Source organism: Lepidochelys kempii, chromosome 4 (genome assembly GCF_965140265.1).
Source record: "Lepidochelys kempii isolate rLepKem1 chromosome 4, rLepKem1.hap2, whole genome shotgun sequence".
NCBI lineage: Eukaryota > Metazoa > Chordata > Testudines > Cheloniidae > Lepidochelys > Lepidochelys kempii.
In genome coordinates this window covers 121219922-121241831 of record NC_133259.1, presented here as the reverse complement: position 1 = coordinate 121241831, position 21910 = coordinate 121219922, and the positions used below count along the sequence as shown (strand labels likewise).

Below are 21910 nucleotides of genomic sequence, written 5' to 3'. Positions count from 1 at the left end.
CATCGGCATAATTACTCCACCTCTGCATGAGCCGGAAGCTATGTCGGCAGGAGAGCATCTCCCTCTGACATTGCACTGTGTGGACACCGCTTTAAGTCAATGTAACTTACATTGCTCGGGGGGTGTTGTTTTCACACCCCTGAGCAACGTATACATTACATCAATTTAAGTGATAGTGTAGACCAGCCCTTAGGAATTAAAGTGAAAAATAAAAGCAATAACTTCCAAGGAAGTGAACACTCAGTCACATCATTAAGGTTCTCTTCCTACTGGAAGGAAGCCAATGGGTAAAGACTTTCCCTCCACTACCCCCCAACATTTAGCCCTCAATGTTTTCTTTCATTTAATACCTCTGTTTTATAGGACGAATATGGATGCAAATGTTGTTGGTCTATCTCTTAGGCATTAGTGGAAGTGGTCAATTATAGAATGTAGGTGGTTTGTAATTGGCCTTGAAAATGGAGTCCTATGCTTTACAGAAGTAGATGGAGATGATTTTATATGGTTTTATGCTACACAGTTCAGAATAAGATGTTTCATGTGTCTAACACTATTCCTTTCCACCATTACAGTAGCTGGAAGGACAGATTAACTCACTGGTATGACTGGCAAATTCCAAATACCTTTACTCAGAGAAAGTCTCAGCCAAAGCCCTGTGTCTGAAAATCCCCAAACTTTGAGAGGGGAAGTTTGAAATCAAAATTCCAAATTCTCCAATTAGAGGAAAAATGCCTTAGACATAAGCACTGACTTCTAGTTTTTTCCTAGGGGTGCTCCATCCCCACTCTGCCCTTCCCCCTGAACCCCTGCCCTCACCTGCCTCTTCCTGCCCCTGCCACGCCCCCTCCCTGCCCCACCCCTGCTCTACCTCCTCCCTGAGGCCCCCGCCCACCACTGTCTCCCAAACTCCTCCCTGAGCTGCCAAACAGCTGTTTGGTAGTGTGGCCAAACAGCAGTGGCTGGTGGGTGCTTAGCACCCACTATTTTTTCCCATGGGTGCTCCAAGGCCAACAGAGTCTGCACCTATGCCTCAGGATCTGGCATTCCTGGTTTCCAGCCTGGCACTGTGGAAACAAGATTACCTAACTCATGGCTTGATCTGTCTCTTTAGGTCATTTAATTTGCTGTGACGTACCTACAGCTAATGCCCACGCAGAACGGAGAAGGAATGATGGAAAGGAGAGTGGCTCTAGACCCCTGACATAAACCTCAAAGCCATCCCTTGGAGATAACAAAGCCCTGGTCAACACCCAATGCAGCTTGCAACTCCCATTTTGTAAATAGTTAACATAGGTCTGAAAGATCAAGGGGAGGGGTGGGGTTGCTTCTGAAATGGTCAAGATAAAGGGAGAAAAAGTGTATTTAGAAATCACCGCCAGATCAAGGGAACACATATGGCATAACATGAAAAAACAAGCAGCACTTACTCTCCCTCGAAGGTGAGTCCTTTCCTCTGGTGACTGCAGAGAACTGAAACAAAGCCAGCGGACTAAGCAAGTCAATCCCTGCCTGAAATCCACACATCATGGAGGATACCTAAGAAGAGAGAGGCAACTGTGGCTAGCTTGTATGAACTAGAGCAGGATGAATTAGGTTTGCACAACCCACTGCCAACAATCCTAATGTTTTGAATGCATATAAATGTGCTTCAAAACTGGCCCTTGGTAGCCAAAAGGTGGAACATTTCTAACAAAAACAAAAAATACCAAAACCTTTCACAGAAAGCAGAATGCAAGGTTTTTACCTCTAACCAGACTTGACACCGGCCACATGAGCAAATGTTCTCCATACACAGGTGCATACACAAACTCTGCAATCAGCTAATGGCATGTCTACCAGATACACACATATAAACAACGGGTTTGTGTGCACAATTTTACCCCAAGCACCTACAGACTGATTTTGGCTGTTGGTTAGCTTATACCCATATCACCCTGAAGCCAGGATATGTCAGGGACCAAATAAAAATAACCAGCAGATAACAGCATTTCTCCGCTTTTACTTTACCTCTCTTAGTTTTGTTATTAAGAATGGACAGGACAAGTTTGCCTCTATTCCATTCACCAATCTTCACTTCCCTGTTGTCCAGATGGGCTCCACAGGCCTTGCATATTTATAAGGTATACATTATTATTTGTTTGTATTACACTAGCACATAGAAGCCCCAAAGATCAGGTCCCCTAGGGCTACTGAAATACATGCAACATGTGCAATCAGCTACACGATCTGTATCACATCCAATGACCCAATGTGTAGCATATAAGCAACTTCTTTGTTGTTTGCATTTGCAACCCTTTTAACCAGCCACTGACACCTACTGGGAAACCATGAGAAAAAAAAAATCCTTTCTAGAAACATTGTGCTAATGTGGTCTGTATTTTTTATCTGCTAATTTTTCACTGAGGGGAATCTCTGCTTTTTAAGAAAAGGAGTACTTGTGGCACCTTAGAGACTAACCAATTTACACACACAAACCCATACACACACAAACTCACTCTCCTGCATTACCAGCAGGAGATATGGGGGTGGGGGGGATGTGAGAAAACCTGGATTTGTGCAGGAAATAGCCCAACTTGATTGTCATGCACATTGTGTAAAGAGTTGTCACTTTGGATGGGCTATCACCAGCAGGAGAGTGAATCTGTGTGGGGGGGTGGAGGGTGAGAAAACCTGGATTTGTGCTGGAAATGGCCCACCTGATGATCACTTTAGATAAGCTATTACCAGCAGGACAGTGGGGTAGGAGGAGGTATTGTTTCATATTCTCTGTGTATATATAAAGCCTGCTGCAGTTTCCACGATATGCATCTGAAGAAGTGAGCTGTAGCTCACGAAAGCTTATGCTCTAATAAATTGGTTAGTCTCTAAGGTGCCACAAGTACTCCTTTTCTTTTTGCGAATACAGACTAACACGGCTGTTACTCTGAAACCTGCTTTTTAAGACTTCATCTACCCTTGCTGCTTATGCCTCACCTTAGCCAGAGCCTTCTGTGATCCCACAATAGATTGCTCTGTGGAGTCAATTACTATCTCACCATCAAAGCATTTGGATTTAAAAATCAAGGTGGGGCGAATTAGAGAAAACTATTAAATATATGAAATCACCATTGCTAAATGGAGTGGTTTCTTTAAGGCAGGTCTGAATCATAATTTCATGAGGCAGGCATGGGGGAGCCACAAGATGGATTGAAGATCCCTACATAATAATACGGATGCACTTTATATCTTCAAAGCACTGTCCAGACCTTAGCTAATGAACTCTCACACCATCTCTGTCTACAAAGAGAGTCCATAGCCCTAACAGACTGCCATAAACATGCAAAAGGAATAGTTTGAATTTTTAAAAGTACACAGGGAAAAAGTGTCAAAGTCTTTAGCTAGGATTTCAGACGACATGATGCATGAAAGAGCCATAAAAAATCACAGCGGGGGAATAAAGGAACCGCCATTTCACACAACACACCCTGCTGGCATCACTTAGGGAAGGTCTAAAGTTTTTGCCATGGCTGGAATAGCACAGGCAAACTTTCCTATGCTATTCTAAATGCCCAAATATAGAGACAGAGGGTTCTCCATTCCACAAGTGCCTTGTAAATGGAGGGTATGTTTGAAGGGCTGGGTGCTACTTAGCGGGAGGGACAGAGACAATGACACTGCATAAGCCCTGCTGCAAGCCCTAAAGTCAATGGAGTTTTACCTACTTACACCCAGGGCTGAATTTGGTCCAATGCTACAAGTTTCTGTCTCCAGGGACTTACAGAGGAACCTGTTTCAGGGCCGTCCTTAGGCATATGCAGCATACATGGCTGTGTAGGGCACCCAAAAATTTGGGGCATCATTGGGACCATAGGCGCTGACTTCTCATATTGCCAGGGGTGCTCGACTTCCCCACACTTCACTCCAGGCCTGTACCCACTCCACCCCTTCCCCCAAGCCCCGCCCTGCCTCTTCCCACCCCTGCTCCACCCTCACCCCTCCTCTTCCCCGCCTCCTCCCCTGAGCACGCCCCATGCCCGCTCCTCTCCCTCCCTCCTGGAGCTTGAACACAGGAAGCGCTGGAAGGGAAGGGGAGGAGTTGGTAAGTGCGGGGCCGCCGGCACACAAGAGGCACAGGGGGAGGGGGTCAGAGGGGAGGAGCTTGGTGCCAGCAGGTGCTCTGCACCCACTAAATTTTCCCCATGGCTGCTGTTGGTGCAGCAGTAATGGAGAATTAATAATGCACTCAAAGTTGGAGTTCTTGTTCATAGTTCGAGTGAGACACAGAAATTTCAATCCTTCCCACACCAAGTAGAGCATTCATGGTATTTTTAGTCCGGTACATTGCTTAGGTACTACAATGATGAGCACATTATAAATATTGACAATTAGAAAGAGATTCCCAGACTGTTATTGACAGCTGTATCCTGATTAGTTTAGATTAGACAACCAATTTATGGCCTGCTTTGGCTAATTGAAGAAATCATGTCTTAAAGAAATTTCACTGTATTTTCATGATTGAGTTAGAATGTTGTCTGAAATTTTCAAATTAGATTGGACCAGCTCAGGGTGACATAGTATTCTAGGGTTTATCTATTGGCCCCATCAGTTTCTGAAGAATTTGAAGTTTAGTGTAGCCAACAGAAATTCAGTGGTAACTATCTAAGCATTTTTGATGCAGTGCAGTACCTAGGACATGATTGCTAATCGCAATTGCTACTTTCTGTCATTGCCAGTTTAGGTGGGTTTAACTTCTGGTCTAAGGACTGAACCAAATCCCTGAGTTTGTGTCCCTCCCCATACATTTCCACTGTTTCAATAATTTTCAAGTCCTGCCCTTGCCTGTAGGAAATATGGATTTTCAGAGCCACTTTCAGCATATTTTACCCGTTTTTCTTTGGGGAGTGTCTCCGGAAGCAGGAAGAAGATGAAAATTAAGTCAGTAACAGCAAACATGAGCGCAAGCAAAGCTGACCGAAGATAGAAGACTTCTCCTTTCCCTGTTTCCATGGCAAGGTAAGCTCCAATCATAGGCCCCACGGTAAATCCAAGTGAGAAAGCAACACCAATCATTGCCTGTTGAGATATAGTAAACTTGCAGTTTTAGACATAGGTTTATTCATGACCAAGATTTTTTCTTTTTTCTTTTGTAAAACTGGATAACTGTTAAGTCTGTCATACTCTAATAGAAGCTAAATTGTAGTGCCAAATGCTAACACAACATCAAGCGTGATCAATTATGCAGGTAATGGAATTAAACACCTTTTGATCCATTTCAGAAAGACAGTTCTAAAGCGATTCTGTCTCTTGCTAAACATCCATGAAGCAAATGCCAAAAAACTCCACAACCACCTTGAGGGAAGGGGCAAGTGTGTGGCAAACAGCAATGAATGGCAAGGCAGAGATAACAGCAACAGAGCTGAAGCTTGTGAATTATGTGCTTATGCAGTTCAGGACTTATTCACCCTGTGATGTGCTTTTAGATTGTAAAGCTGCTCAGTGTAGGATGGTGTCAGGGCATCATGTGTACCACCTTGGTGGTAATAATGTTGTTTCTCATCCCTCATGGTTCTTTTGCAATTCCCAGCTACTGCCCTATAAATACAAGTTAGATAAAGGTGAGCAGGCTTGGGCCAGGGCAGAATTAGGATTGGTGGATTCTAAGAAAAACCCATGATGGTGCAGGAAATAGTAAAGGTGCCCCATAGGGGGAGGGATAGCTCAGTGGTTTGAGCATTGGCCTGCTAAACCCAGGGTTGTGAGTTCAATCCTTGAGGGGGCCATTTGGGATCTGTGGCAAAAATTGGGGATTGGTCCTGCTTTGAGCAGGAGGTTGGACTAGATGACCTCCTCAGGTCCCTTCCAACCCTGATATTCTATTCTGTGATTCATTAGGTAGCTGTCTTCTCTCCGGTTCAGCATTAAATCAATGCACCAGATTGGGGCTATAATGCTGGAGGAAGGAGGCTAAATACTGTGACGATTTATACCCTGTGCACGCATTCTGGCTTCAATAGAATTTAGCACAGAATTTAGTGCAGGGTCTTTAAGAGGAAACATTAAAAAAAAAAAAATCTAGGGCTTGACCACTTGCTGTCTGAATACAGGACTGAAACAGGAACACCAGAGTTCTAACCCTGTTTGCAATTGAATCCACCTTGGGCCTGAGACCAGCCTCTTAGTATTTCTGCCTCAAGTTCATAATCTGTAAAATAAGAATAGTATTACTGACTTGCTTACCACACAGAAGTATAGTGAGGATTATGGTGTGGAAAGTGCTTTGAAAATGAAAAGCACTGTATCAGCACTCAATATTATTGTTGAATTTAAAAATCTCCACATATTATCCCCATGTGCAAGTTAGCCAGAATACAGAGATTATAACATTCTGCCTACCAAAAATTCACCCTATAGTTTCAGTTAGATAAACATTATAGTACAGGAAGTGTACTGACACTTTAACAGTTGCTACAATGCTATACAAGTATTGCTTTCCACACCAGAGTTGGTTGCATTTCACCAGCGAGTGAAATGACTCCTAAATAAAGTTGGTAAGTCAATTTGTAAAGTGCTTTAGCATCCTTCTGGAAGAAAGACACTCTACAAATGTAAGTCATCATTATCACTTGATCAGTGAAAATATATCAGAACTAACAAAACATGCAACTCTTATGAAAAATTAACAAGAAATCCCATCCGTATAGCCAGCATTTGTAACTCACCATGCCCTTGCTCCTAGTTTTTGGAGAGTGCAGGTCAGCAATTACAGCAGTGGACAGGCTGACATTCCCTTTACTTATTCCACCTAGGACTCTGGAGAGAAGAAAAATACCAAAACTCCTAGAGATAGCCCAGAGTGCATACGATGCTATCAACCCCACCTGCAGAGAGAAGAGGAGATTTCTCTTACATAAAACAGTAAAATCAGCATCATTTTAGGATTATTTTCTAGCTAGACTAGTGTTTGAAAAGCAAAATCAATGTCTGCTCCATTAGTCATGAAACAACAAATGCTTTCTTGAATAAACTGGCATTTCACCAGACATGTACTACTCTGAATGTCAGACAGTAAAAATCCGATAAGGAGAACCCATCTGTAATCATTTCATATAATCCACTATTGTACATTATGTTAAGAGGAAGTTTGTCCGATACAAAATCTATTCTTTTTATGCATTGAAAGGTGTTTAGAACACCTTTGTACAACTTGCTCCATTTTGTTTACAAGACAGCCACTGAAATGGTTTCCAGTATAATTAAAATATTTAAATAAAATCTGCAACCCAGAAACATTCTAAGACAAAAAGAAGAGACAAAATCCACTGATCTGAAAGTCAATTTTAGCCCTCAGTTTTGGTGAATAATAATTGAACTCACACATGCTTAATGCATTAATCTGCAAAGACTTTATTGGATGATGGGTTGTGTATGTCGTTTGCTGCCGAGATCCCTTATGCATGTTCATACTTGCGCTGTATTATACCTATAATCAGAGCCCTAAATTTGAATTTGTAACAGCTACCAAAGAGAGAAACTGTTTGGTGAATGTTCATTAATACAATAAATAAATGATATGTTGCACTTCCATCAAATACTTTCCAGTCAAAGATCCCAAGGTACTTTACAAGGGGCTGGAGTACATAATATTATTATCCCTGTTATACAGATGGAGAACTCAGGGACAAAAAGATTAAGTCCAACATTTTCAGACTGAGTGCCTAAAGCCAAGCACCTAAATCCACATGTAGGCACTTGTACAGGTGGTGTGATCTTACATGTTAGAATGTCAATGGTATTGAGTTGCCTAAATAAGCGCTTTTGAAAATCCCACTAGGTGCCTATTTGCACCTTTAGGCACCTAAATACCTTTTAAAATCTGGCCCTAAGTACCTAATGTTAGACCCCCAAGTTTGATCAAGTGACTTGGCCAGAGGAGGCAGCAATGGCCAGGAGTAGTGCTGTGCACTAATCACACTGGCCTCCCTCTGTACATCTGATTTATGCTGATTCTAGTCAGGCTGCCAGACATACCACTGTCAACAACATGATCGGCCTTCTCCCCAAGCAGTCAGACGCAGCACCCGTGAGCGGAGAGGAAAAAAACTGCAGGATGGAAAAGATGGAGCCAATCAGACCTAGAAAAGATGATCATTAGACTTAATCATAAGACATGCTGCCTCAGTCTTAAACACAAAGGCAGCCTAACTGCTTAAGGCCTATCACTTCACTATGGCCCTTAAAAAAACCAACAACTCAAACACATATAAAAGATACGCAATTATAATGTCAGACTGTGGCCATGAACAGCAGTTATCTCCCTGGAATGCAAACACCCCCAAAATATTGGGGCTAAGTTCTTATTTAACTGAATTTAACTGGGTTTTCAAGGGAAACGGAAATGCAGACAAACCAGAACAAGATGGGAAAGCTCTGAGACTTATGGGGGAAGAAGGGGTGTGTCAGTAAAATGCAAATTCTCTGATATTTTCTATCTCTGACTGCAAACTCTTCCTGTTCATGGAGAGAGGATAATATAGGATTTAACAGCCAGTCAGTATAACACACCATTCTTTTAAGTAATTTTTTGATTAACTGAACTTGGATCTGTCACATTTAATTAGCTTATCTTTTCTGCCCTTGGTATCAAAGGCAGCAGTGAGACATATCGGGGATATGTGACTCCCTCACATAAATGGCAGTGAGTCTACATATCTGAGGAGATTCCTTGAAACCTACATTCTGTCCCTGTGATCTTCGGTTCCTCTCTTCTCTTGCCATCTCTAACTCAGTGCCCTCATTAATTTGTAATACCTTTGTGACAGACTGCCAAGAAAATGCTTTGTTGTTATAGCTTTTTTCTTTAAAGGAGAGAGCTGGCTTATATGTCTTACTTAGAGAACCTATCAAGGCTGAAAATGCACAGAGACCATGGGTTAAATTTTGTACCACTGAATAGTAAAACTGTAAAACTCCCCTTGACTTTAAAGTAGTCAGGATTTCACATCAAGTATTTGGGTATCTGGGGGAGAATAATTTCTTTGTGGTTGCTCAACAACAAAAAAGTAAAAAAATGAAACAAAAAAACAAAACAAAACAAAAGCCATACACCTACTTACAGCTTTAGCTCACAAATGAAGGCAGCAAGGTTAATTCTCATTTGGATGGACATTAATTATTAATTATTATTACTTGCATTGAAGGAGCAACTATGAGCTTCAATTCCATTATGCTAAGCACTGTACAAACATATTTCAAACAGTTGGTTCCTATCCTGAAGAGATTTACAATCCAAGTATGAGACAAGAGACAACAGGTGGGTACGAGGCAGGTGCAGGATGGAAGTACGAAGCAATAAGGAGATGATTACATTTGCTATGATAAGCAGTGGTCTCCACAGATGGCTGCCAACATCAGCTGTGGCAGCTGGTGCCCAAAATGATTGCTGTGCCTACAAGTGTGCCCCTTCCTCACTACCTCTGTCTCATACAGGGAAGGGAGGAAGAAGGCAGGGGAAAACAGTTGCTCCCCCTTCTCAGCCAGAATCCTGAAATGTTCACTCGTGTCTCTTGGATGTATGAAGTGTGAAGCATTAGTGAAGGGTACCGTAATGCAGATGGTGCAGCTTAAACCACAACATCATAGCCTATGCCAAGAATGTAAACTTGGTTGTTTACACATCTGGCCCAACACACAGGCCTCTTGCCTTCCCTTGCTCACTATTAACAAATCTGAATTAGCCTTTCACAGTCCTTGATTCACTGCTTTGCTGCCTGCAATGACTTATGGAGGAGCTGGAGAAGACCCAGTCACAACAGAAAAGGAGTCCTTGTGGCACCTTAGAGACTAACCAATTTATTTGAGCATAAAGCTTTCGTGAGCTACAGCTCACTTCATCGGATGCATTCATCGGAGTATACATCCAATGAAGTGAGCTGTAGCTCACGAAAGCTTATGCTCAAATAAATTGGTTAGTCTCTAAGGTGCCACAAGTACTCCTTTTTTTTTTTTTTGCAAATACAGACTAACACAGCTGATACTCTGAAACCAGTCACAACAGAAGTGCCTTGGTGGCAACAAAGAGTACTGCACTCTGCAGAACAGCTGCCACGTCCCTTCCATAGACACTGGAGTGTGGCTGCCGGCTGAGGTATAAATGGTGAGCCTCTAGTCACTCAACACCCCCTGCTGATTTGTCTCCATTCCTGGGAAACTCAGTGCTAAAGTAGTAAAGCACAGCAGGCCTGGCCTAGGAAGCATGACTGAGGAATAGGTTGAACTGCTTGCCTGACTAGTCAGAGCTATCAGTTCCATATAAGCAGTATCATTTACCAAATATTTATAATCTGCTTCTCTTGGGTACTTCTAGGGCATCTTTTACTGTGGTATCTAAGTCCAAATTTAATAATGGTGACATATGTTTACAAATAAAAATATTACCATAGAAGAGAGCCGGAAAACGACACTAGATTGCAGGTTCATTCATACCTCCAAACAAGACAGTGTTGTACTTCCTCTCCAGAGGTACCCCAACCACTGCAGCAAACCAGTCCACACCATGCTGAAGTGATAGATAGAAACCATCCTACAAAAGAGAGTCATAAGTCATACAGTTAATGGTTCTTAGGGAACAAACTCTCTCTTGCAGGCTTTGACTTTATTTGCAAAAATGTAGCATTGCTTTGTCTCTGAAATGCCACTTGAGACAACTTCCTTCCCCAGGTGTATGTATGGGGTATATGCCTGATGGATCAGTGTAGTCACAGATATATTTACTCTGCCCTTGACCTTTCCTCTCTCTCTCAAAATCTCTTCCACGGTGGCACAGACAGACTCCCATAGACCAATGCAGGGTTCTGAAGCATGAATGGGATGCAAAGCCCATGTGCTGGCTCCTAGCATCCAGTCCCTCCCTACACAGCAGAGCCAGGCTGGTTCCACTCCAGGTAGAGTCCTTGGCAACCATACAGCAGGGGTAGAATTTGCCCCATCATGCCCTATGGAAACATATGACTGGAACACAGAGCAGAAGATGGTGAATAAATGCTACTGAGCTAGGCACTAACTCTTACACTTGCTAAGCCTGGATTTTATACATAATAAAGCCGCAATTTGAGTTACAAACTCATATCTCATCCCGGCCAGGTCTTCTACATTCCTGTTAGAGTCCTGAGACTCTCCCTGTTTATCTTCCACATTGTACACCCACCCTAGAAACCATGTGTCTCCATCACCAGCCTCCTACCAAAGAGAAAGGGGCTATGAACAGCTTCACAGCCCCTCATTAAAGAGACTCAGTTAACCGGGAGGGATGCTGATGAACAACAGAACAGGCTCTGTGTCTCCTTCCCACCTCCTAGACTCAGGGACCAATAGACTGGGAGTAGGAAGGAGACCCAAGGTTTACACTTCACTATTCAAAGCACTAGGCCACCAGCCCAGCCCAAATTCCTCATATTTTACTTGAGTGAGGAACATGTTGCGACAAAGTAGGAACTTTTTGTAATATTTTTATGAGGCTTTGTGTGCCTCCGTTTTCTCCCATAATTTGCTTTGCTGCCCAATAGAGGGAAAAGGGATTAAGTTTGTTCTCAGGGAAGATTAAGAGACATGGGTCTGCGCGTCACCTTGCTGTCTGGGTGAACAGAACAGAGTTGTTAAGAAACTGACTGAAACTGACCCAGATCAACAGGGGGTCCAGAGAGACAATGCAAGCTCTACTCCCGGGGGAATTCTATGCCACTGCACATGCGCAGAATTCATGTGTCCCCCAGACTTTTTTTTCTCCTCAGAAAATACATTCTGCTGAAGAAGACCTGCAGTTACACCTTTTGGCTACCAGGGGCTGCTGTGGTGCCAGAACAGAGGCAGATGGCTCACTGCTCCCCAGCCATAGCAGTCAGCATCTGATAGGGAGAGAGCAGAGACTGTGTTCCTGACAGCACCCTGCCCATGGGGCCAGGTGAGAGAGCACTGGATGTGGAGAGGACAGAGAGAGCAGGACACACGGGGCTGCTGCGGGGTCACATACACTGGGGTTCAGAAGGGCTAGATAGACTGGAGTGGGGACTGAAAGGGAGTGGGTGTGCATGGCCACATGGGGATGGGTGTTGTTCAGTGGCGGTGCAGAGACACGTAGGAATGGAGGGTGGGGTGGCTGAAAGGTGCTTCAGGGACACATGGGGATGGGGGTGCATGGGGGGGGTTCAGAAACACATGGGGACAGGGAAGGGGGTGGCTGAGTAGGGGTACAGGGATACATGGGGATGGGGGAGGGATAGCTGAATGGGAGTGAAGAGACACATGGCGGAGAGGGGGCTGAGTGGGGGTGCAGGGACACATGGGGATGGAGAGAAGGGGGAGCAGGAACACATGGGGGCAGGAGGAGGAGGGGTGGCTGAGTGGGGGTGCAGGGATACATGGGGATAGGGGACAAGGGGTGGCTGAGTGGGAGTGTAAGGACACGGACATATGGGGAAAGGAGCAGATGTGCCTGACTGATTGGGAGAGGCTAGGAGTCAGCCACAGTCTGCATGGGGAAGATTCCCCAACTCCCTAACAATCCCCCCCCCCGCCCAAAAAAAAAACTGTTTCGTACTTCTCCCATCCACACCCAACAACCTTCCAGGTTCAATCCCAGGTGCCTTTGCAGCAATTATTTCCCTTTTCCTTGGCTCCTGCATTACCCCTGGCTCTCCCAGGCCTTTGTACTGCTTCTGAGGGATGTGGGAAATATGTTTCTATATTGTAGTTTAAATGAATTATTACTCAAAGTTCTATATGAATAAAATATGCCTAGTAAATAATCTATTTGTCAAAAAACATTTCCTGAATCTTTTTTTGTTGTCTGTATTGTTACAGACATACTTGTTGACAGGTAGTTTGAAATAAATTACCAAAATAATTGAAACTGGCATGATTATAATGTGTTATTTTGACAAATAAAATACGCAGAATTTTGCAGAATTTTAAAATATTGTGCACAGAATTTTTTTTGGTGCAGAATTCCCCACAGGAGTAAAGCGCCAATGACTCATGAATTGACATTCTCAGCAGAGAAGCTGAGCAGAGACCTGACCTTGAGAACAAAGGACAGAGACAGAGAATAAGTGTGGGCTTCTGGTTCTGAAGGAGGTGGGCTCTCCACTGGGACTGAGTGAGGAAATTAGAGAGAGTGAGCTGGAAAATGAAGTTCACTACAGTTTGGCCTGGTGAATTGCTCTGGCTTGATCAGAATGGACTATGCTTTAACCTTTATTTCTCCATGATAACCTAAGGAATTCCAGTGCTGTGTTCCAGTTGACTAATAACGCTTATCCTGTTTTGAAAATGTTGCTTAGGTGTCACTGCAAATACTTGCAAGGGTGTATTAGACCCTGAAGAGCGTACAAGTCTATTTCAATTGCACTTACTGGGCAGAGCTCAGTATAAAGCAGGAGTGCTGTAGGCCAGAGACTACAGTCTAGGAGGCAGTAAGACTGCAGGACCTCCCCTGAAGGAAAAGTGGGACTCCCTGGGGTCAGCCATGCTGAAGGAGTTCTTCCAAGAGACTGTTTAAAAGCTGGGGTGTAGCACAGATCCTGTGAATCTGTGACATGTTTCTTCATGACTCTGTCAATCAAGGCGTTGGTTTTTGACAGGTACAGACTGTCTAGCCATAGATGGCTTTGGGGGTTCATGAATCCTTCCTTCGGAGTGAGGGTGGGGGGAAGCAAAGCTTCAAGAGGGTCCCCAGTTTACACAAACAGTACCAAATTTGACATGGAATCATGGTGTTCAGTGCTACCTCAGCAGCATGCTGACTGGCATTTTGCTAGCTGTATCCAGATGCTCATTGCTCCATCAATGTGCTTTCTGCTAATCTGCTCTGAAGAAGACCCAGTAGTGGGGACTTCTCCCTCCTGCTGATCATAAGTGTGTGAGTGCTTGGGGACCAGGAGCACATGTCCCATCTCCACCCAAACAGCGCAGGGTAAGAGGGCAGCCACAGGAAAGGGAATTAGAATGGTGGAGATAGAGTAAGAGGGCTTAAGGCAATGACAGAATGAGGTGGGGGGACTATCTCAAAAAAAAGATCACCAGAAGAGCTAGCTCTGTGTATTGCTTTAATCAGAGGCATCTACTTACCCATAAAACCTACTGCCAACAAAGAATTCAATATTTTCCATTACAACCTAGTTGCTGGCACTGGTAATCGAGTAGTCATGTAAATAGATTTGAACATTGGGGAAGAGAGGAGAGTATAGCCGAGAGAGAAATGGCAAGTCAGCCAGACAGGTCGCAAGAGACGGAGGAGGAACAATGGATGCACAGCACCACACCTCGATGGGTTTGTGCTGTAAAGGACACTTAAGGCTGGATTAAGAAGCCAAAGTAAAGCTCCTTCTACCCTACAGAGCTTGAGAGACAGTTCTGGCCCCCTCACTCACACAGCCAAGAGAGACAGGGTAGAGACTGCAGACTTTGTTACCAAGAGATGGGCTTCACGCCTCATGGAGATTCACTCAGCTGGCTGAGCCACACAGCAGCAGGAAGCCCAGCGTTAGATCTGACTACTCATCACTGGAGACCAGGCAGCCACAGCCACATGTTAGTAAAAGAACAGCAAGGCGGAGGGCAAATTCAGGACAATTACAAGAAGTAGCCACTCAGTAATCTCTGGATTTCCCCAAACATAGACACCTGACTCAGTGGCAAAGGTGAGAAAGTCTTACTGAGCAGAGCAAAACAAACCAATCAAATCCATAAGAACAATCTAAATACACCCCAGATTTGCGGGTGGGGTTTATTCTGCATGTAGCTTTTGAGCTATGTCAGGGGAACGGGAACCCCACACATCCCCCCTCCCTCTGTATCCCCTTTTTTGAGATCACCTTGTGTCCAGATTGTATTTTCAGCAGGTAGAGTTTAGTTCTTACTTACATCATTCTTGCTGTAATACTCAAGGATTGAAGGAAGGAGTGGCAAAATGAGAGTGAATCCCAGCAGGTCTATAAGGAGTGCCAGGAAGACAATGGTGATCACCTGACCAGAGCTATCTTCAGCCTCTGACTTGCCCTTGGTGGGGCAGCTACTTTCCCCCGTTTCTGTGGCCATGTTGTCAGGCGTTGCACTTCTGAAACAGAATAACAGCACTCACTCTGAAGCATTTCAGGCACTGACGTTATTTCACCCAAAGGGGAAGAACTTGCTGACTCATTCTTACTCCATTTCCCCCAGTGCAACAATATAGCAATTGCTAGTTTAGAATCCTGGTTCACTAGGGAGGGGGCTGTTTTGTAAAACAGAACAGGCCCCCGGCCTCACAATTTCTGGTCCTTAGTCACGCAGCTCATTTGTTCTGGTAAAAGTGGGACATGATGGCAAGAACCACTGTTCAAAGAAAAACTTCAAGCATTCGGTACAATCAGTCCCAGATAAATGAATCTGTGTCTTAACAGGATAAAAGGTGCTAAGTCATAGTGTCACTAACTATACCTCTTTCATGTTTAAATACAAACAATTTTTCTGGACTTGTTTTGTAAAAATGTTTTCAATCCAGCATTAAAGTATAACCATGGAATGGAAATGTCTCCTCAGGCAGGTATCTAACAGCATTTATGTCTACAGTAGATACCACAGTGATTAGTGCTGTATAAACACCTACAACAGCATGACTCACTGATCACTTCAGGGAGGGTGTTATGCTCAGCAATGGCAGCTCAAGAAACACTGTAAAACAAAGTTCAATTTGAAATTACTAGTATGTCTTTAAATCTATACAAAACCATAGGAGGGGCATAACTGTAAGGCAACTGACACTTTTCAAGGATCTTATTTTAATTTCTTGTACTGCTAGCATAACTATCAGCAAAATATTTTTATTATTTGTATTCTGGGAGCACCTAAAGACCCCAGCCAGGGTTGGGGCCCCATTATGCTTGGTACTATAAAAACACAGAAGACCCTCCATGTCCTAAAGAATTTACAGTCTGTCTATATGTCTGTCTGCGATATAATACAAAAAGTTAGCAGTTTGTCAAACAAGGTGGAGTGTTTTAAATTAAAGCGTTTTAAATCAGCAAGCATGAAACATCAATTTAAATAATTGTTTTTAAACTTGTTTTGTATTTGTACTTTAGTTATTTCCCTAAAGTAAGTTTTTCTCATTAGTTGGTATAACCATTTAATTATGTTGATTTGCAAACAAATATAGTCTTTACACTAAATTTGGCACTTCTTTTTGGTAATGAGGAAAATATTGTGCATCTATATACATTCATTTAAGCAATTACATAGTTTTGCTTACATTTATTCATATTCTTAATGTTTACATTTATTCAGATTTTTAATATTTTAATATTAGAAAATGGTGACTAATGCATTTCTTATTTACTAGATAATAATTTTTTATTTGGGATTTGTGTCAAGCTGCATTTGGATGAAAATTGGGAATCAATAAAAATGTACAACAACATTTCAAAATTGTCTTTCTTAGTTAAATTACACTACCTTAAATGTGCTGAATATAAAATAATTAAAATGTATCATAACATGTTTTGCATTTAAATTATTTATTAAATAAAGATAGTATTAACTGATGTTAGTGAATTGACGGATTGTTTCTGGTAACTATGGACCAGATTTTTAAAAGGTATTTAGATGCATAAAGATGCAGATGGTCCCAAGTAGGATTTCAAGAGTACCAAAGCACTAGGTGCCTACTGGCATCTTTAGACACCTGGATATCTTTGAATATCTGACCGCATGTCTTTCAAGATATTAGAATGAACAGATCTCATCCTCTCGCACCTGGTTTTTCTTCAGAGGTTAGAAGAGGAAAACAAGCATTCCAGCTTTTTCAATTCCCAATCAGGGTTTTCAACTTTGCCTAAACTGATCCAAATGAAGAAAATATTCTCTCTGCTAGCTAAACTGAAATCAAACACAATTAAGGCAGAAGCTTTTCTGCACAACAGAAATGGAAAGTACTCACATTTGTGAAAATGCAAATACCATCATTCAATTGTAAAGGCTGAAAATAACATATACACTTAATACAGTTAATGACATTGTGACACATTTATAAAGCCTGAGTTGACCTCAAAAATTAAATAGGCTTCCTCTTATCCTGTAAATTTAAAGATATTCCCCTTGATTCTGTACATAGTTAAAAATGCAGCCCCTTTTAACATCTTTAAAATTTTAGGAGGCCTCATTGATGTAGCATTTTATTATTTTTATTTTAGTGAGTTTAATGGATTATAGTATGTTTAGGCCTTACCATAGGCTGCCACAATTTCAAATTTAATTTTAAAACAGGTTCATTTTTAAAAGGAAAAATGTATTTAATTTAAATAAGAAAAATTGTTAAATTAAGATATCCTTTAAAAAAATCTATTTTTATCCATGGTGTTGTCAAAACACTGCAGCACAATTTCTCTACACTCACATAACAATCTTCCCTCCCAAGGTCCCGACAACCCCAAAAAAAAAAAAAAAAAAAAAAACAAATTTAAATTCAGATTCTGTGTTTACTGAATCAAGCAGTAAAAATGGGAAAAACTACCTCTTTATCCTCCTTCAGTTAATAGCCAAACTACGATTGACTTCCATTGCTTAGGATCAGGCCCACTGAATAATGTCTGGCATAAATTCTATATTAAGGAGATAATCTGTATTCCAGGTACAAACCACTGGAGATATAAAATTGTGCTAAACCAAGTAACACTCACTGGAGATTTTAAAACTATTTGTGTTCACAGATAGATATTTTCTCTACAATTCTTTAGTACTGCGTTATTGATTATTGCAGCTAAATTAAAGAACTAACATTCTCGGGTAAACAAAAGAGGACACTTACAATCCATTTATTGTAACAACAATTGTTGCCATAATGCAGCTGAACCTATTGCTACATGTAACAGTTTATTTCTTTATGTATAAGAGTATATGACACTTTTTTAAAAAAATTGCAAGTCACTCTAATTATAAACTTTTAGCATTATTTGTAGGGGCTCTGTTTTCCCAGGTTTTTTATTCGCAACTTTTGAGTTTTGTGTAGATGAACAAAAAATCATAGGATTTATGGCTCTTTGAATATATTGTAACAAGTAATATATATATTGTAATGAGTAATCTCTTTGTAATGTTCTCTAGTGCACTTTAATGTAGCATTGTTTCAAATACTACTACACTTTAGGGAACACCGGCAGTGTTATCATGGACCAATTAATGTGCCACATTAGTGCACTTTAGAAATCACACCCCAGCAGTCCACATACTACTCCCCAAAGACAAACCCTTAGATACAAGTAACCATTACTGGTGTTTATTGGATAAATGCCAGTTTCAGGGTTTTTTTTTAAACAGGGATGTTTATCACATAAAGACAAAAATCAGGAGCCCTGATTATTTGTTTACCTAAAAGATAGCCGGGTAGTTGAAGTCAACTGTGAGCATTAGTTTAGGCCTTGAAACTTGGGCCAGGAATTTTTCATTCTCATTCTTCTCTGGTTAGTGGTCAGGAGAGGTTGTTGTTCAAGCCTTCACCTTCTTCTCCACAAGCAAGCCAAACTGCACTTTATAATACATAAACATACTGGCCTTCTTCATTCAATACAAGCAACACTGCATCTCTGCCATGGCAGCCCACCTTGCTTCCTGCAATGGCCATTCTATAGTAGAGGATATTTTAGTTCAAGGAAATAGTGATGGATGCAATGCTCTAGAAGCAAGGAACATTCAAAGACTGTTATGCGGAGATGTGACAGATAATATGAACACATGGAATAGTCAAAGACAATTGTATCAGCTTTTTATAAATGTTATATGTATCTTTATGGGCTAGCTAGTGATTGCATTTCTGGCTCCATGCAGGAACTCAAATCACTGAGGGGTAATCAGAGCCATAACCAGGGCAGCCAAACTGCAGGAGCGAAATAATGGGGCAGAAATAGAGGCATGCTGAGGGCTTGGTCGGGGGGGAAGGGACACCACCTCCACCCTCTGACTCACCTCAGCAGACCACCCAGCATGTCTGGGTTGAGGGGGGGGAAGGGGCGAAGCAACCAAAAAATCTGGGGGCGAAGGGCACGTAACCCTGCATTTCCCCCCCCCCATACATACATGTGTCACCTCTGGGTGGAAAAATGAAAAAAAAATGGTAGAGGACGCAAATATACTTGCTCGCCCCTGGCGCCACTATGCCTAGTTACAGCACTGGGGGTAATTAATGCAAATCTCTCATGCAGGTAAGAAGTCTGTGGAAGTTTTACCCCCTGAGGAAAGAGCATATAACGGTTCAAGAGGCCTGGCAAACAAAGAACTGAAAACTGTATAAAGAAACAACTCTGACCCGGGAGAGAGGTCAGTCACCCTTGATCCACAAATGGACATGAGACTGTGTGACCAAGAGGTACAGATCCTGTGCAGGACTAGAAGTACTTTGGAACTTGCCAGGGTCTTCATGGGGAAGATGGGTGACACCCGATAAGCTAGGCATGCCTATAAACTTTTTCTTTTCTTTAAAATATGCTTCCTCTATAAAGCCTTTGTTCTAAATAAACACTACTTCACTTTATGAGAGTAGGCTGGTCACTGTTCTTGTCTGAAGTGGGGGTGCTGAACTGAAGTCAGACCTGCTGAGAGAATCACAGTGAAGCAGGAGGAACTGCAGCTTGAGTCCCCTGTCTGGAGGGAACAGATGGTGGGATGCTGCCCCAAGAAAGGTGATGGCTAGAGGTCTCAGATCTCAGAGGCCTCCCCCATGAAGGGGTCCGAGGTGCAATTCCCTCAAGAACTGTGACAGAAATCTCTGCACTTACTGGAACCAATTTGTGTGCAGCCCACCTGAACCTCTCCCTCTTTGAGTTTCCTCACAAATCCCCTCTGTCTTCCCCTCTTTGTTGCTTGCTTCCTCCTTCCCTTTCCAGCCCTCATTACACCTATTCAGTCCCCTGCCAGGGACGCCAGCCTCCCGGGTCCAGTCAAAGAACTGACTTGGAAGCTGACCCGGTCCATCACTCACACCTAGGGCCTCAGTCATTTGTTAGCGGCCAGCCTCAATCTCACACCTCAGTGCCTTGCTGGGCTTCTGCTGGAGGAGGAAACCCCATATTTCCCACCTCAGGATTTGCCTGCCAGTCTGGAGAAGGCTTTTGGGACTCATTAAGAGACTGGGTTTGATTCTGGAGAGAGGAAGAGCAGCGGGGCCAGTTTCACAAACTACTTAACCTCCTCTGAGCCCCAGAGTGAAAAGAAAAGGAGGACTTGTGGCACCTTAGAGACTAACCCACTTATTTGCGCATAGATGCTAGCCAGCCCATACAGGCTCAAATAAATGGGTTAGTCTCTAAGGTGCCACAAGTCCTCCTTTTCTTTTTGCGCACACAGACTAACACGGCTGCTCCTCTGAAACCTGTCAGAGTGAAAAGAGACACAGGAGGGAAGGGAGCAGGGGGTCCGGGGGGGCGAGGGGAGGGGGACGCAGAGCCCGAAGCATCACTTACGGGGAAGTTATTCTGGCTTGGGCTGCTGGAGGCTGCGGTACTCGTCACTGTCCCCGACCCCAGGTGTGAGCGGTAGCCACCCCCACGTCCGGGACACACCCTCGGCAAACGGCCCCCCGCCCCATCCGAGGCAGCCCCACAGCCTGCTCGCTGTGCCCAGCCCGGATCCGCCCCGCGCGCGCGCCCCACCCACCCGGCACAGAGCCCTCCCCTGTCCCAGTCCCTCCGTCCCGCCCCGGCGCGCTCCTACCCGCCGCTTCCTCCCCGCGCGAGGCCGGCCGGCGAAGCGAGGGGGCGCCGCGAGCCGCCCGGGGCAGAGGGACCAGCGGCTGCTCAGCCGAAGAGCGCGCCACAGGGCCGCGGCGCTTCCTCTTCCGGGCTGCGGCGGCGGCGGCTGGGCTGGAGGGGGCTGAGTCCTGCTGAGGGAACATCTTCCATGGGTGCCACTGGGCCCCCAGCCTCACTCCCCGGGGAGGGAAACGCCCTCAGAGGAGAACTCTGCGGAGGGACGAGTTGGCAGTGTGTCAAGTCCCCCTCAGCAGCTCTTTTTTAGAGCCCCCGATTCATTCAGATAACCCCCCCCAAAAAAAACAAACAAAAAAAAGGAGACGCCCCACAAATTGCCCCAGCCTGTTAACTCACCAGCCAAACCCAAGACATCCACAAACTGGCCCCCAAAGCCGGGACAGCCCCACAAATTGCCCCAGCCTGTTAACTCACCAGCCAAACCCAAGACATCCACAAACTGGCCCCCAAAGCCGGGACAGCCCCACAAATTGCCCCAGCCTGTTAACTCACCAGCCAAACCCAAGACATCCACAAACTGGCCCCCAAAGCCGGGACAGCCCCACAAATTGCCCCAGCCTGTTAACTGCTCCTCCCCTGAGACGGCGGGGTAAACTGCCCTACCTTAAGCTTGAGACTGTAGCTTCAATCTAAGGTTAACGTTGGCCAAACATTTCAACATCCAGCAAAGAATTTATAAAGGTCTTGGTTAAAAATGTTGAGGTTACATCCTTATCTAAAAGGAAATGTTTCGATTTTTCATGTATGACTCACTGAGGGTATTAGGGTTGCCATACAACGTCAGCTGTACAAACACGTGAGTTATAGATGCCAAATGTAATGCAGGTCATATGAAAACCAATGATAATATAAAATCCCTGTAAGATAATTATTTTATCTCCTTTTTACAGCAGGAAAAACTGAGGCAGACAGTACCCTCAAGGCCATAGAGTTAGTATTAGAGCTGGAATACAAACAGAAGTTTCTGACTTCTAATTCTGTGCTCAGGCACATTTCTCTCTTGCAGTAGGCTTGTCTACATTAGGGAAAGTTTGCAGACATTTCCCTTTGTTGCCCACCAGTTCAGCTCCAACACCAGTAGCAATCTTGGAAGCCCTGGTATAAATGGGTCAGGGGCTGATGCTGGTGTTGGTGTTTAAGAC

The 21910-nt window shown here is 43.6% G+C and overlaps 1 protein-coding gene across 16 annotated transcripts in view; it reads right to left on the bottom strand.

Annotated features, from left to right (window-relative positions):
* The window catches only part of MFSD10 (major facilitator superfamily domain containing 10), a 39628-nt gene extending 18464 nt beyond the window's left edge, over positions 1-21164 (bottom strand). For 3 of the 16 annotated variants that reach the window (XR_012158740.1, XM_073342697.1, XM_073342700.1), the window contains exons 1-7: positions 18376-20220; positions 14896-15088; positions 10462-10558; positions 8008-8111; positions 6699-6857; positions 4864-5052; positions 1428-1536 (exon numbers count right to left, since the gene is read on the bottom strand). Coding sequence is in view for 15 of the 16 variants with exons in the window: in XM_073342697.1 (XP_073198798.1) it covers positions 1428-1536; positions 4864-5052; positions 6699-6857; positions 8008-8111; positions 10462-10558; positions 14896-15069 (832 nt within the window). In the remaining variant the exon portion in view is untranslated. Of the gene's footprint in view, positions 1-1427; positions 1537-4863; positions 5053-6698; positions 6858-8007; positions 8112-10461; positions 10559-14895; positions 15089-18375; positions 20222-20462; positions 20615-20712; positions 20959-21104 lie in introns of those variants that run through there. The other 13 variants (XM_073342691.1, XM_073342688.1, XM_073342689.1 and 10 more) reach the window with 13 other exon arrangements.
* Between the last annotated feature and the right edge of the window lie 746 nt (positions 21165-21910).